This window comes from Plecotus auritus, assembly GCF_963455305.1.
Source record: "Plecotus auritus genome assembly, chromosome: 9".
NCBI lineage: Eukaryota > Metazoa > Chordata > Mammalia > Chiroptera > Vespertilionidae > Plecotus > Plecotus auritus.
In genome coordinates, this window is record NC_137783.1 from 117,545,371 (window position 1) to 117,561,815 (window position 16,445).

The following is a 16,445-nucleotide window of genomic DNA, read 5'->3' on the forward strand; positions in this document are numbered from 1 at the left end:
CACTGGAGGGGTCCCTCGGCCTGGCCTGCAGGGATTGGGACGAAACCAGCTCTCCAACATGCCTGAGAGGTCCTGGATTGCGAGAAGGCAGTTCTCGGGTGATGCACCCTGGAATCGGGCTCCCTCCTCTCTGGTTCCGGGTGCGTCACCTGAGAACCACAGCTGCCAAGTCACCACAACTCAGCAGCTCCTGCATTGAGCGCCTGCCCCCTGGTGGTCAATGCACATCATAGCTACCAGTAGGACAGTCGAATGGTCGGCCTTCCGCTTAGGCTTTTACATATCTAGATAATAAAATAATTCTAATGCTAAATAACTGAGAAGTTATTACAGAAAAAAAAGAGAATGTCAGAAATCAACAGAAGAAAGATGCTCACCACAGCACTCCCTAAATAAACGCCAAACACATTGGTAGGAAAAGTGACTAGATTTCCTTTTGCCCCAGAGACATTTGAGTACACTTTCCTTGAAGCCAGGATCCCGACCCACACGTGCACCTTTCTCCACTTCTCTTACCTTCTGCTTCAGATGCTGGGCATGATTGTCTTCCTTGGCTGAGAGATACAGGGAGCGAACTTGTTCCTGCACTGCATTGTAAAAGGTTGTCTCCCAAAATTGCTGATTTGTCCAAATGGGATGGTCTTGCACACAGGTGTAAGCAAACTGGCTGACCCCGGGGGCCAGTTTCTGTGAGAACACACAATATGAAATCTATCACCAGGGGGCTGGCAGAGTTGTGACAGTTCTGAAGGTTATAGGGGCCACAGTTAACCACAGATGTGCTCAAATGACTTATCTAAACAGTATCTTATGGCAGTATAAGCTTAGCAACTAGTAACTTACTTTAAAAAAATGTTTTTATTGATTTCAGAGTGAGGAAGGGAGGAGAGAGAGATAGAAACATCAATGATGAGAGAGAATCATTGATTGGCTGCCTCCTGCATGCCCCCTACTGTAGATGGAGCCCACAACCTGGGCATGTGCCCTGACTGGGAATTGAACCGCGTGACCTACTGGTTCATGAGTTGACGCTCAACCACTGAGGCACACCAGCAAGGCAACTCACTCATTTTTTAACTGTCAACTTTGGGCTTGCTAGAAAGCCCTTTCAGATCTCAGTCACTTTATCTATCCAAATGAACATTTTAGCAAAAGCTAAAAAGGAAAGCTATTATATGAATTAGAGACTATGCACATAGTAGGCACTGTAGAGTTGGTAGCTTTATTACAATTAGAACACATAAAATCCATTGCAACCTAATTATGAAACTCCAGATAATTTAAAATTTCTTCTACTTGGTTTTAGAATACCTTTTTTTGGGGGGGGGGGGCCGGGGCACTAACTGAAATGTGAGTAAACATACAGCTTGGTCTTGCACACAGAGTGAGGGCATATCATGAACTTGGGACGCAGGAGTAATTGCACCCTCCCTGCTGCTCACTCTAGCCCTTGACCTCCCCACCAGGCTGTTGCCTGGCTCACATACTCTATAGAGACTGTCCTGGCTTCAAGGGCATTTTCTGGTAACCAAGTCCGGGTACAGGAAGTTAATCTTGAACCAAACCTTCCTTTCCAGGACTTCCTGCTGGGCTTCAGAGTGGCAGTCACCCTTACTCTGTGATTAACAACAGAGGGAAGGAAAACTAACTCTTGCAGGCACTAGAGGAACTTCATAAATATTTATATATCTCATTTAATACTAAAAATCTTCTAAGATGTGCATTATTATTGCCAACTTAAGGAAAAAGAAGTTCAGGGAGGTTTAAGTAATTGCCCAAAGTCATATAACAATTACATAAATGGTGGTTTTCAAGGGCAGACTTTGCTGGTTCCAAACTGTCTTGCAAAGGAACTGAAAGCAAATCACAAAACACATTAAATACCATTTAGCACTGCTGTCTGTTCCTTTTTTTTTGCACTTTAGGATTTTGTTTCCCAAAGTAATATTCTGCCTTGACATCTCTGATATGATTTCAAATTGAATAATGCATTTTATTGTATGTGAATTTTTATAAGAGTTTATTTGGCCAAACTGATGACATATGCTGAGGAGCAAGATCTCAAATACTCCCTGCATTTAAATTTCACAGGTAATTTACATTGCTGAATTTCAGTTAATGATTTGAGTATCTTTTCACAGCTATTGTTTTCACCTCTAAACGTTAAAAGATGTTTCAACATTTTTTATTCTCAGCAAACAGCAGGTAGCATTCTCAATTGTTAGACACTTTTTGTCCATTTTATTCTTTGGAATTTAGTTCATCTTTTTTTCTGTCAGTAGAACTAAAGTATCAGATAATGAAAGTTTTCTTTTGAACCATTTTAATAAGCAGACTAAACCTAGAGCTGGAACAGGCACCAGGCATACCACGAAATGTAGTACCTGTGTAGTTAGAAATGGTGTGGCTAAATCAATTTGCCTATGAGAGTCTATGTACTTCTCTATCACACGTTTAAGTCCCTTTCAAGATGGGATGTGGGTTACACTTTTTTTTGCCCCTAAACATTCTAAGAACTAACAATGACCTTGTAGCAGTGCACAAGGCTATTTTGCAAAGAGAGATTAAAGGCACAAAATTCAAGATAAAAGCATAATTCTCAACTGTCTTTCCCATGAAGATAGTCAGAGGCAGCATTATTTCTTACAAATGCAATGTCATAGCAGTTCTTAACATTTTAGAGTTCTAAAATTATGTTACTATAGATAAGCTCAGAAAAAGCTCTTAACAAATCCGCATCAGGCTCTCATTTAAAGTGCTTTCAGAGTCATCCACACACAGAAGTTATTAATTACAAATCTTATTACAACTTGGCATCTCTGCAGGAACCGGAGAGCACACCACAGCCCTGCCTTTCTCCTTCAGCATTTTTCTTACTGACGCTGCATATTCACTTTCCTTGGCATGGACTAGTTATTATCTTCCTGTTTATTTACAAACTAAAAGTGAATATGAAAAAAACTTGCCTAAATCTTTTGAACAAGAGTGAACTGTTATGTTCCTAGGCAGAAACATGGTGTAAAAGAGAGTGACAGTAAGTAGCCCAAAGGGTCAGAACCCACAGCTTGTTTACTTGGTGAGAATTACAGCAGGGTGAAGTGGTTAGAGGATAAACACTTGTTGGTGGCAAAACAGTCACAAATGACCATGGCATCTTAGACATGCACACAAATCATTAATTCCAAAATACCCAAAATATTATTATTTTTCCAAACATGAAATCTGCCTGTTTTCTTTGTGGCTTCCTGCTATGTCTTTTCAACTGCAAGCATGGGGTACTGTGTCCCTGGCTGTGAGGGCTGGCAGGGCCATGCCACTGATGGGCAGGTGTGTTCTTAGGACCAGCAGAGGGCAGTAGCACCTTATTCTGCCTAGATTCCATCAGGGCTTCAGAAAGGAATTGCAAAAATGGAACTTTGCAGTCTGGCTGGGCTAGAAAGTGGGTGGTGAGGTGAATGCTGCATGTCCTCACCGTACACTTGAGAGATCCTATAAAGAAAATGGATTTACCCAAGGTCACAAAGCAAGATGGGTAGAAGAGAAAGGAACAGAAATAAGGGTTTCCATTATTCTATATCATTTTTGTAAGGTACAAAAATTAAGATATTTCACAAAACAAAGCCATGGTATAATTATCTAGAGAAAAATGCAATGAGACTGTTTAGGGTTTCAGATTCAGTATATCTTGTGATAGTAGTAGTTGTTTTAGGAAATAAAGAAAATAAGCCTCTGTGGATAAAACTATCTTCCAATTTTAATCACTTCTTTGGTATGAAGAAAAAACTTTCCCAAGATGGTTTCTCATAATGGCCCGCATTCCAGCTTCATGACCTTTATTGCATAAGGAGACTCAGTCTACACGCAGCGTGGGGAGCAATGGTGGTAGGGAATGCTGCTGTCAAATGACATCTCTCCCTCCAATGTTGACAAAATTATTTACTTTACATTTCATAATGATTCTTATGATTCTGTCCTAAAGAAAGAAGTGATATTTTGCCATGAAATTTTATGAAGTCAACACAGTCTTAAAAGAATGTTTAAGAATGTGTTAACTTCCTTTCTTATCCAGAAGAAATAGCTTCAAATGTACTAGATTAAGCAATGCCATTCATTTCCCACAGAACATTGAAAGGAAACCCAGCATGGGACAGGATATGGAGAATAAACTCATGGGCTCACCAACAATCAGGCCAGATTCAAATCCAAATAAGTGGACACAAATCATCTCAGAGATGAGTTGGTCAAGGGAAAGGTTAACATATCGGTATAAGAGGCCTGTCTAAGGCTAGACATGTTTGCTCTCCAGGCCCAAGGCTCCAATTAGGGAGCTCAGAGGCAAATCAGGTTTCAGGGGAAAAAGCTAGCTGGCGGGATTGATTTCATCCTAATATACAAAAAGCCAGGGACTGTCATGACCGAAACAACTGGATGGACAACTGAACACAGGTTTTGTGGGGTGACAAGGCTGGCAGGGGGTTAGTGAAGGACGACCAAATGACTGAACAGCAGGCTGTGTGGGGCAACCAGGCTGGCAGGGGGTTAGTGAGGGACGACCAAACGACTGAACAGCAGGCTGTGTGGGGTGACCAGGCCATTGGGGGGGGGGCAGTAAGGGGTGACCAAGCCGGTGGGGTGGGGGGAGAAGTTGGGGGTTACTAGGCCGGCAGGGGGGGCAGTTGGGGGCAACCAGGCCGGCAGGGGAGCAGTAAGGGGCAACCAAGCTGGCAGGGGGGACAGTTGGGGGTGGGCAGGCCAGCAGGGGGGGGGGGGAAATGGGGGCGACCAGGCCAGTGGGGGGGGTGAGAGTTAGGGGCGACCAGGCTGGTGGGGGGGGCAGTTGGGGGTGACCAAGCCAGTGGAGGGGGCAGTGGGGGTGACCAGGCCGGCAGGGGAGGCAGTTAGGGGCGATAAGGCAGGCAGGCAGGTGAGCAGTTAGGAGCCAGCGGTTCTGAATTGTGAGAGGGATGTCCTGGATTGTAGAGGGTGCAGGCTGGGCTGAGAGGACTCCCCCCCACACAGCCCCCGTGCACGAATTTCATGCACTGGGCCTCTAGTAAATATATAATGGTCTTAAAGAATAATGCAGAATACAAAGATTCACTGTGTAAGTTGCTGAATATTTCCTATTCATTCTGGCTCTGGAATACACATGTACCTTATTGTATAGTTCACGGGTGGTGCCAGCCATCCCTTTATGATTCTACACTGGCTCGACCAAGTCTAGGATGTTAAGTCAATTTAGGAATTAATTTCTGAGTAGTTTCTGATGAACTTTGAAAGTGCTTAGTCTTGAGAGACAAACAAAAGGAAGAAATAGAAAAAAATATGTATCTATAACCTATATTTGTCAAATCTTAAACATGCTTGCTTGAACTGGAGTCCACTGTGTACCTGTCTTGATCCCATTTCCCTCCCCTCCTAGAGGAAGCAATGATCCTAAATTAGGTATTTTTCATTCCCATTATGTTTTTTACCAGTATATATTCATAAAGAATATATGTAGGGTTATACTGCAGGTTTCATTTATCCCTTATTAAAGTTTTTCAAAGTATACAACTTATGTAATTTTAAACTAAACTATGCAATTAATTGGGACAAAACACAACTGGCTCTTTGTAAACACAACTCAGAAGGGGAAGAAGACAGTGGCCTATAAACAATGTGTATTTAGGAAAGTGTGTGGATTAGCCAGTGGGATTCAGAGAACAGTGAGTAATCCAATTCATTAAGCAGAGGAGGTTGTGAAAAAGTAAATTTTCCCTGTTCTACTACCTGACACTCTAAGATTGAACAGTACAAGCAACCTCAAATTCATGATCTACACCTCTCCTGGGATACTTAGAAGATCCATGCACACAAGTTCTTCATAAGAAGTACATTCATTCACCAGTATCAGCCAGTATTCATTGATGTGCCAAGGTCAGTAGTTGGAATGACAGGGTTGAAGTCCTTCAACCACTTACATTTCTAATGATTCTCTGTATTAGTAAATATTGAGAGATCAAGGATAAATCAATTTATTTTTTGTGTGGTTCAGAAAATAGTAGAAATCAAACACAAGCTTACTGTCAAGTCCTTTGCCTGGGTTTGGTATTCTTGGAAATAAAAGACAGAATCCAAATCCAACCCACCTTGCTTTTTGGCAGGTTTTTAAACTTTGAATAAATAGTACCATATTGTGTTTTATTATGTACATTGGGTTTTTGACACATTATGTTGCTAGAATTATTCAGGTAATAATAACAAATAATAATTATAATAATTCAACCTGTACTGAGCTCTCACTACATGTATTAACTTACTTAGTCCTTACAGAAATCTTTTTTAAAATTTATTTTAATAAATCTTTATTGTTCAGATTAATACAATTGGTCCTCTTTTTTCCCACCATAGCTTCCCTCAACCCGATTCCCACCCCACCCTCTGCCCTTACCCTCCCCTCCACTGTCCTCATCCATAGGTGTACGATTTTTGTCCAGTCTCTTACCGCACCCCCCACACCCCTGTCCCCTCCAAGAATTATCAGTCCGCTCCCTTTCTATGCCCCTGATTCTATTATACTCACCAGTTTATTCTGTTCATCAGATCTTTTATTCACTTGATTTTTAGATTCACTTGTTTATAGACATGTATTAGTTGTTCATAATTTTTATCTTTACCTTTTTCTTCTTCTTCCTCTTCTTAAAGAATACCGTTCAGCATTTCATATAATACTGGTTTGGCGGTGATGAACTCCTTTAGCTTTTTCTTATCTGTGAAGCTCTTTATCTGCCCTTCAATTCTGAATGATAGCTTTGCTGGGTAGAGTAATCTTGGTTGTAGGTTCTTGCTATTCATCACTTTGAATATTTCTGGCCACTCCCATCTGGCCTGCATAGTTTGTGTTGAGAAATCAGCTGACAATCGTGTGGGTGCTCCCTTGTAGGTAACTAACTGTTTTTCTCTTGCTGCTTTTAATATTCTCTCTTTGTCTTTTGCTCTTGGCATTTTAATTTTGATGTGTCTTGGTGTGGTCCTCTTTGGATTCCTTTTGTTTGGGGTTCTGTGCGCTTCCTAGACTTGTAAGTCTATTTCTTTCACCAGGTGGGGGAAGTTTTGTGTCATTATTTCTTCAAATAGGTTTTTAGTATCTTGCTCTCTCTCTTCTTCTGGCACCCCCAAATTCAGATGTTGGTATGCTTGAAGTTGTCCCAGAGGCTCCTTACACTATCATCATATTTTTGGATTCTTTTTGCTTTTTGCTTTTCTGGTTGGGTGTTTTTTGCTTCTTGGTATTTCAAATCTTTGACTTGATTCTTACGATCCTCTAGTCCAGTTCGGCAAACCGCGGCTTGTGAGTCACATGCGGCTCTTTGGCCTCTTGAGTGTGGCTCTTCCACAAAATACCACGTGCGATTGAAACTTCGTGGCCCATGTGCAGAAGTCGGTTTTCAGCTCTCAAAAGAAATTTCAATTGTTGTATTGTTGATATTTGGCTCTGTTGACTAATGAGTTTGCCGACCACTGCTCTAGTCTGCTGTTGGATCTCTGTATATTATTTTTTATTTCAGTCAGTGTATACTTAATTTCTAGTTGGTCCTTTTTCATATCCTCGAAGGTCTCACTAAATTTATCAGCCTTTTCTAGAAAATTCTTGCAAAACCTTATAACCGTGGTTTTGAACACTATATCCAGTCATTTGCTTTCCTCCATTTCTTTCATTTGTGACCTCTTTCTTTGTCTTCGCATTTTGGCTGCTTCCCTGAGTTGATAGAGTGGCTTTGTGTGGTAGGTGTCCTATAGGGCCCAGTGGCTCAGCCTCCCCAGTTACCTGAGGTGGACACTCTTGGTGCACCCCTTTGTGGGCTGTGTGCACAGTCTTGTTGTAGTTAAGTCTTGATTGTTGTTGGTATCACTGGGAGGAATTGACCTCCAGGCCAATTGGCCGTGAGGATCAGCTGTGTCTATGATGGGAGAACTTCTGGGCTGGAGACATCCTTATGAGACAAGACTTGCTTCAGTGGGGCTTTGGCGCTCACTGAGTCTGCCCCCTTAGTGTGACCCTTATGGATCTGAGGAGTTGTAACCTGGATGGTCCCACTCTGACCCATGGGTACACTGGCTCTTGGATCTCCAAGGAGGTGCTAATTTAGCCTCTGCCTGAGGCCACCCAGCAGGAGCTAAGGAGAGATCTGCAGATTCCTCTTCTTTGTTTGGGTTTTGGAGGTGCCCAGATGAGGCCCAGCTGTGAAGCAATGCAAGCTGCTGCAGGGCCTTGGGCCTTCTTTTGGATGTTCTGGGTTTCACTGACTCAGCTGCCATTTGTTAGGTAAGTTTAGAATTCAAAGGACCCGGCCATTCATATGCAAAAGCCTCTGTGCACAGCTTGGATGGGGTGGAGTCCCAGGGTGGAGCAACCAGGAATGGCTTCGTGGGGCGGGATCTCAGGGTGGAGCAACCAGCAACGGCTTCCCGTCAGCCCTGCCCTAAGAGGCCCCACGGGTCTCAGTGTCCTGCAGTAATCACTGCAAGCACCTTTGAGAAAAAGCCGCTCTCGAGTTCTGCCCACTGCCAGATAGTCCAGTTTCTCCCCGTATGAGTCTGGGTCCCCAGAGTCTTGCCTGGAACTGGAGTTCAGAGATGTTGGGAGCTTTTGTCTCCCTCCCGCTTGAAAAAGCCAGCCGCATACTCAGTTGCCAGCCCTCTTAGCACGTGCACGCACCTCCATACCTCTTCCTTCCCCAGCCCCTGTGAGTCTCAGTGTGCTTTTCTCTTTCCTTCTAGTTGTAGAATTTCCACTCAGCCAGCCTTCCTGTGGTTCTAGATGATTTCCATTTTGTCTTTTAGTTGTAGTTTTGAAATTGTTGTGTGAGGCAGCAGTTTAGGTGTTTACCTATGCCGCCATCTTGGTTTCTATTACAGAAATCTTATGATTCATTGAGTTAAGTACTGCTATTACCTCTGTTTAGAAGGTGAAGAAACTGAGGCACAGAAAAGTTAAGCAATTTGTCCAAGAAAATAGTGCCAGGAGGTGGCAGAATCTGAGCTTGGATTCATACCCAAGGGGATTAACTACAGAATTTAGTTTCTTAATCATTGTGTGATTTAACTACTGCATGGAATTCCACTGTATGAATATATAGCATTTTCTTGTTTCTGTTAATGGACATTTGTATAGTTTCCAGCTTTTTGCTATTATAAACAATGGTGTGTGAACATTATCTCACATGTCAACTGTCAATTTTGATTATTGGTTTCAGCACCATTTAACACTTCCTGGAAGTACGTGAGAGGGGCCTAAGAAATATGATAATTCCCATTGTTATCTATAGCAATAAACATTTTGGGGTTACTGCATGTTGTTTATTTTTTCAATGAGAAATTATTCAATGAAGATTTTTTGCAAATTTATTTTAAAAATTAACAATAATTCTTTAATATAAAATACCTAGTCAATGTCTAAATTTTAATTCTTATAAGTATTTAAAAAGCTTTTCTGGTTTTTAAATTGTTTTTAGTATTTTTTATAAATAGTTTGACTTAGGAAGGACTCAAATAAGATCCATATGTCACTATTCATTCATGTTGGTGAGGTCAGTTTTAATGTATAGGTTTCTCTACCATCTACCGATCTGTCCGCCTGTCTTCCCTGCCACACTTGCAATCTGTTTGCTGAAGAAAATGAATCATTTGTCCAATAGAGTTTCCATCAGTCTGGTGGTTGCTAACTGCAACACAGTTAATGATGCATTTTTTTTTTTTTATGCTCTGTATTTACTGCAAATTGGTAGTTGGATCTAGAGCCTTGATCAGATTCAGGCTTGTTTGTCAAGAATACTGAGTCACTTCTGGATGTCTCTTCTGCTGTGATGTTAAAGGTTATTGATGGTCAATGCTCAGATTCATTAATCATTAGGAGTAATAAAATAGTGGCATTTTCATTCTAACATTACTTCTTCACTTATTAACTGGGATATTTCTATAAAGAGAAACTTGCCCTCATCAACTGTATAGTGACCCATATAGACTGTATTAGAAAGCAAGATAAATACATGATTTTATTCCTTCATTTACCAGATTTTTAAAAAAAGTTGTTTTTTAGCATCTATCACAGATGACCAATTAGTTTTTTATTCATATTTTATGAAATCATGGATTTAAAAATATATTTGACTTAACTATTCTTAAACCTATTTAGAAACAAACCAAAAAAGTCTACCCATACATGTTTATGGGAAACTTGTGTTTTTCATTAACTCAATACCAAGCCCTATGATCTTATATGAAGAGAAAGGAACTCCACATGTGATGGTGGATGAACCTAATAATGTTGCTTGTAACAGCACTGTAAACTGGCAGAACATAATCAGCAAAAAAGACTAGTAGATATATAACAAGGTGTTTTCTCTGAGGTGTCAGAGCAAAAGAAGCAGCTGGAGAAAGGCATTGTGGGTCCTGGCACAGGAAATGGAGGAATTTGGTGAGTCACAGCTCTCACTATGTGTGCTTGCAAATGGCCCAAAAGCTCAACAAAAATGTTTATTACAGCATTATCTTTAATAGCTATGCCCCTCTCCAAAGTTACCAATTTTAATGTCTAGCTATAGAGAAGAAAGGTTAAGTACATTGTTAACACAGAAGAAAATTATGTTGCCACTGAAGTGGTTAATATGGTGATGTACTTATGAATGAATTGTTTACGCTACATTTCAGAAAACAAATAAAATATGCTAAGATTATGTCTGGAAGTACACAAAGACTGGGAGGAAAAAGGCAAAATGAAAATGAAGTAAATTGAAGAGTTTAAAAAAATTATTTTAGAGAGAGAGGAAGGGAGGGCTCAGGAGGGATGGAGGGAAATACGGGGGAGAGAGAGAGAGAGAGAGAGGAAGAGAGAGAGAGAGAGAGAGAGAGAGAGATAGGTGAGAGAAATAAGTGACCTTTTGGTGCACGGGACAACACTCAACTAATTGAGCCACATCAGCCAGTGAGAATTTTAAATAGTTTGATTTGCTTCTTCAAAAATAATTTTAAGAGATTTAAAAAAATTAAATGAGGCAGACTGAATATTCTTTGATCTCTAAACCCCACTGAAATGAGAGCAAAGAAATTTTGAAAAAAAAAAAAAAAAGAACAGAATGAGAAAGGAGAGAACACTAGATGAGCAATGTTAATAAAATTTTAGAAGTCATAAAATGTATTTATAAGCAATAACAAAAATTAAAGATGAATAAAGTTGGCACCCCACACTACTTAGAGAAGGAAAAGCCCTTTTCACACTTTTATGGTAGATGAATTATATCACAATAAAAATAATGAAAACAATCCAAATGATCATCAACTGGTGAACACAATGTGATTATATATGTACAATGTAGGATTATCTATAATAATAAAAGCATAATATGCTAGTTAGACTGAACAGCTGAACGACCTTCCGGATGTCATTCCAGATGACGCCTGAGCTGCGAGGGCCGAGCCATTTGCATGAATTTCGTACATTGGGCCTCTAGTATGGCAATAAAAAGACATGAGGTACTGATACATACTATCCAGGGGTCCTCAAACTTTTTAAACAGGGGGCCAGTTCACTGTCCCTCAGACCATTGGAGGGCCGGACTATAGTTTAAAAAAAAAACTATGAACAAATTCCTATGTGCACTGCGGGCCCGGGATGAGTCGGCTGCTAAGCAGGACAGGCAGCGGCACAGGGCGGGCCGGATAAATGTCCTCGGCGGGCCGCATGTGGCCCGTGGGCCGTAGTTTGAGGACCCCTGTCATGGATGAACTTTGAAAACATTATATGAAGTGAAAGAATCTAAAATGTCCAGAATAGGCAAATCCATTGAGACAGAAAGTAGACTAGGGTAGCCTAGAGCTTGGGGAATGGGGGAAATGGGTGGTGACAGCTGATGGGTATGGTGTTTCATTCTGTGATAATGAAAATGCCTTAAAATTGATTGTAGTGGAAGGGGATATACTAAAACCCATTAAATTGTATACTTGAAATGAATGAATTATATGGTATGTGAATTATATTTCTATAAAATATATTTTAAAAGATTGATGATAGGAGAAACTGGGTTCAGAATGCTTGGAAACCATTTTATCTTTGTAACTTTTGGTAAATGTCTAAGTACTCTAAAATAAAGGTTTACTTTAAAGAAAAAATGGAAAGCTGGTGTGGCTATGCTAACAGAAGATGATTTAGATTTCAAAGCAAAGAATATTACTACAAGTAAAGGTAATTTCATAATGGTAAAGGGCCAATTAATCAAGAAGACATAAAAACCCTAAGTGTTTCTGTACCAAATAAAAGAGCTTCAAAACACATGAATGAGGAGAAACCAAGATGGCGGCATAGGTAAACACCTGAACTTGCTGCCTTGCACAACAACTTCAAAACTACAACTAAAAGATAAAACGGACACCATCCAGAATCACAAGAAGGCTGGCTGAGTGGAAATTCTACAACTAGAAGGAAAGAGAAAAGCACACTGAGACTCAGAGGAGGTGTGGAAGGCAGAGGTACCACGTGCGCAGAGAGGACTGGCAACTGAGTGCGTGGCTGGCTTTCTCAAGTGGGAGAGAGATGGAAGCTCCTGACTGCTCTGAACTCCAGCTCCGGGCAAGACTCTGGGGACCCAGACTCATACGGGGAGAAACTGGACTGTCTGGCGGTGGGCGGAACTCGAGGGTGGCTTTCTCTCAGAGGTGCTTGCAGTGATTACCACGGGACACTGAGACACAGGGGCCTCTTAGGGCAGGGCTGATGGGAAGCCATTGCTGTTTGCTCCGTCTTGAGACTCTGCCCCATCTAAGCTGTCCAAGAGGCTTTTGCATATGAATGGCCTGGTCCTTTGAAAACTAAACTAACCTAACAAATGGCAGCTGAGTCAGAAAGACCCAGAACATCCAAAAGAAGGCCCAAGGCCCGGCAGCAGCTTGCATTGCTTCACAGCTGGGCCTCATCTGGGCACCTCCAAAACCCAAACAAAGAAGAGGAATCTGCAGATCTCTCCTTAGCTCCTGCTGGGTGGCCTTAGGCAGAGGCTAAATTAGCACCTCCTTGGAGATCCAAGAGCCAGTGTACCAATGGGTCAGAGTAGGACCATCCAGATTACAACTCCTCAGATCCATAAGGGACACACTCAGGGGGCAGACTCAGTGAGCGCCAAAGCCCCACTGAAGCAAGTCTTGTCTCATAAGGATGTCTCCAGCCCAGAAGTTCTCCCATCATAGACACAGCTGATCCTCACGGCCAATTGGCCTGGAGGTCAATTCCTCCCAGTGATACCAACAACAATCAAGACTTAACTACAACAAGACTGTGCACACAGCCCACAAAGGGGTGCACCAAGAGTGTCCACCTCAGGTAACTGGGGAGGCTGAGCCACTGGGCCCTATAGGACACCTACCACACAAAGCCACTCTATGAACTCAGGGAAGCAATCAAAATGCAGAGACAAAGAAAGAGGTCACAAATGAAAGAAATGGAGGAAAGCAAACAATTGGATATAGCAGGCCTCCTCAAACTACTGCCCATGGGCCACATGCGGCCCGCCGAGGACATTTATCCGGCCCGCTGGGTGCTGCTGCCTGTCCTGCTTAGCAGCCGACTCGTCCCAGGCCCGCAGTGCGCATAGGAATTTTTTCATAGTTTTTTTTTTTTTTTAAAACTATAGTCCGGCCCTCCAACGGTCTGAGGGACAGTGAACTGGCCCCCTGTTTAAAAAGTTTGAGGACCCCTGGGATATAGAGTTCAAAACCACGGTTATAAGGTTTTTCAAGAATTTTCTAGAGAAGGCCGATAAATTTAGCGAGACCATCGAGGATATGAAAAAGGACCAACTAGAAATTAAGCATACACTGACTGAAATAAAAAATATTATACAAAGACCTAAGAGCAGACTAGAGGATCGCAAGTATCAAGTCAAAGATTTGAAATACAAAGAAGCAAAAAACACTCAACTGGAAAAGCAAAAAGCAAAAAGAATCCAAAAATATGAAGATAGTGTAAGGAGCCTCTGGGACAACTTCAAACGTACCAACATCTGAATTTTGGGGGTGCCAGAAGAAGAGAGAGAGCAAGATACTGAAAACCTATTTGAAGAAATAATGACACAAAACTTCCCCCACCTGGTGAAAGAAATAGACTTACAAGTCTAGGAAGCGCACAGAACCCCAAACAAAAGGAATCCAAAGAGGACCACACCAAGACACATCATAATTAAAATGCCAAGAGCAAAAGACAAAGAGAGAATATTAAAAGCAGCAAGAGAAAAACAGTTAGTTACCTACAAGGGAGCACCCATACAATTGTCAGCTGATTTCTCAACACAAACTATGCAGGCCAGATGGGAGTGGCAAGAAATATTCAAAGTGATGAATAGCAAGAACCTACAACCAAGATTACTCTACTCAGCAAAGCTATCATTCAGAATTGAAGGGCAGATAAAGAGCTTCACAGATAAGAAAAAGCTAAAGGAGTTCATCACCGCCAAACCAGTATTATATGAAATGCTGAAAGGTATTCTTTAAGAAGAGGAAGAAGAAGAAAAAAGTAAAAATAATAATTATGAACAACAAATACATATCTATCAACAAGTGAATCTAAAAATCAAGCGAATAAAAAATTTGATGAACAGAATAAACTGGTGAATATAATAGAATCAAGGGCATAGAAAGGGAGTGGACTGACAATTCTTGGGGGGACAGGGGTGTGGGGGGTGCGGTAAGAGACTGGACAAAAATCATATACCTATGGATGAAGACAGTGTGTGGGGGGTGTAAGGGCATGTGGTGGGGTGGGGTCGGAACCGGGTGGAGGGGAGCAATGGGGGGAAAAATGAGGAACAACTGTCATAATCTGAACAATAAAGATTAAAAAAAATAAAATAAAAATAAATCGGAAAAAAAAACACATGAATGAAATCTGATAGAAATGCAAGAATAAATAAATATACAACTATATTATCTTTAATAGCTATTAAAGAGAGATTATAATCTCTAAATAATAAATAGAAATGGAAGTAGAATTAGACTTGAGTTACAGTATCAAATAACTTAACCTGATTGGCATTGATAGCACAATAGCAAAATACCCATGCTTTTCATATGTACTAGTATACAAAACATTTACCAAGACAATCTGCATTCTGAGTGATAAAATCAGTCTTAGTACATTTAAAATGATTCAAATCATACAAAGTGTATTCTCTGATCAAAATGGAATTAAATTATAAATCAATTAAAGAAAGCTATCTGGAAAATCTCCAAATATTTTGGAAACTAAATAATTCATGGATCCAAGAAGAAATAAAAGGGGGCAATTAGAAAGCATTTTGTACTAAATGAAAAAAAAAATTAGAAGATGTCAGAACTTTTGGGATGCCATTAAAGCAATACTTTGGGGAAGATTTATAACACTAAACGCCTGAATTAGAAAAGAAGAATGGTTTCAAATCAATGACTGCATCTTACACTTACAGAAATTAGAAAAATAAAAGCAAAATAAAAGTCAAAGCAAGCAGAAGAAATTAATGAAGATAAAAGCAGTCATTAATGAAATAGAAAACAAAAAATAAAAAAGAAAATCAATGAAGCCAAAGCCAGTCCTTTGAGAAAATTGATAAAGTCAACAAATCTCTAGCCAGACTGATAAAAATAAAAAGACAAAATTACCAATATCAGGAATGAGAGGTAACATTACTAAAGATTCCATAGATATTAGAAGGATCATAAAGAAATATTATGAACAACTTTATGTCAACAATATTGACAACTTAGATGAAATGGATAAATTCCTTGAAAGATACAAACTACCAAATCTCACTGGCATTTAATATGTATTTAGCAAACCAGCGGCTCAAGGAGTTAGTGGGAGCAGTGGCCTAGTTAGTTATATAAGGTCACAGCACAACAGCCAAAGCCCCTGAGGGAAGTCATGGATGTCGCTGGAAACCATCAGCACCTGCCTGAGGAACAGGAAGCAGTTTAGGGATCTGCAGGGGTCGCAAGGCAGGCCTGGCACCTGGAAAGCTGGCTACGACCATTTAGCTCTAGATGTCCCTCTATTATTAGGTTAACAAGACAAAGGTGTATCCCCTGGAAGAGCACATTTATTTCCTGTGTGGTAAACCTCAGCGTTTAAATCCTCTGATTTGGATGATGTTATCACTATCTTATCGACCGTTCTAATGACAAAGAACCTAGAGGAAAAACACAAGCTCTGATTTAAGTAAATTATTCACTTGAATTTTATTACCAAAATTGAACTTTTTCTTTAGATGATTTTCAGTTCTTACTAGATGAAAGCAGAAACCACAGTACTACTGAATTATAATTTTGTAGTACATCTTTTCCTTCCTTTCCATCTACTCAACTTTTCCAGAGACAATGAAAAATTAAATTATTTTGTTAGAATTATGGAAAGCCAAGTAAATCTTGAAAGCATTTTCCATAAA

At 40.6% G+C, this 16,445-nt stretch overlaps 1 protein-coding gene across 8 annotated transcripts in view; it reads right to left on the reverse strand.

Annotated features, from left to right (window-relative positions):
* Positions 1-16,445, reverse strand: part of SBF2 (SET binding factor 2) — a 399,474-nt gene that overhangs the window by 71,636 nt on the left and 311,393 nt on the right. For all 8 annotated transcript variants that reach the window (XR_013958992.1, XM_080640377.1, XM_080640374.1 and 5 more), the window contains one exon: positions 517-687. Coding sequence is in view for 7 of the 8 variants with exons in the window: in XM_080640377.1 (XP_080496503.1) it covers positions 517-687 (171 nt within the window). In the remaining variant the exon portion in view is untranslated. The remainder of the gene's footprint in view (positions 1-516; positions 688-16,445) is intronic.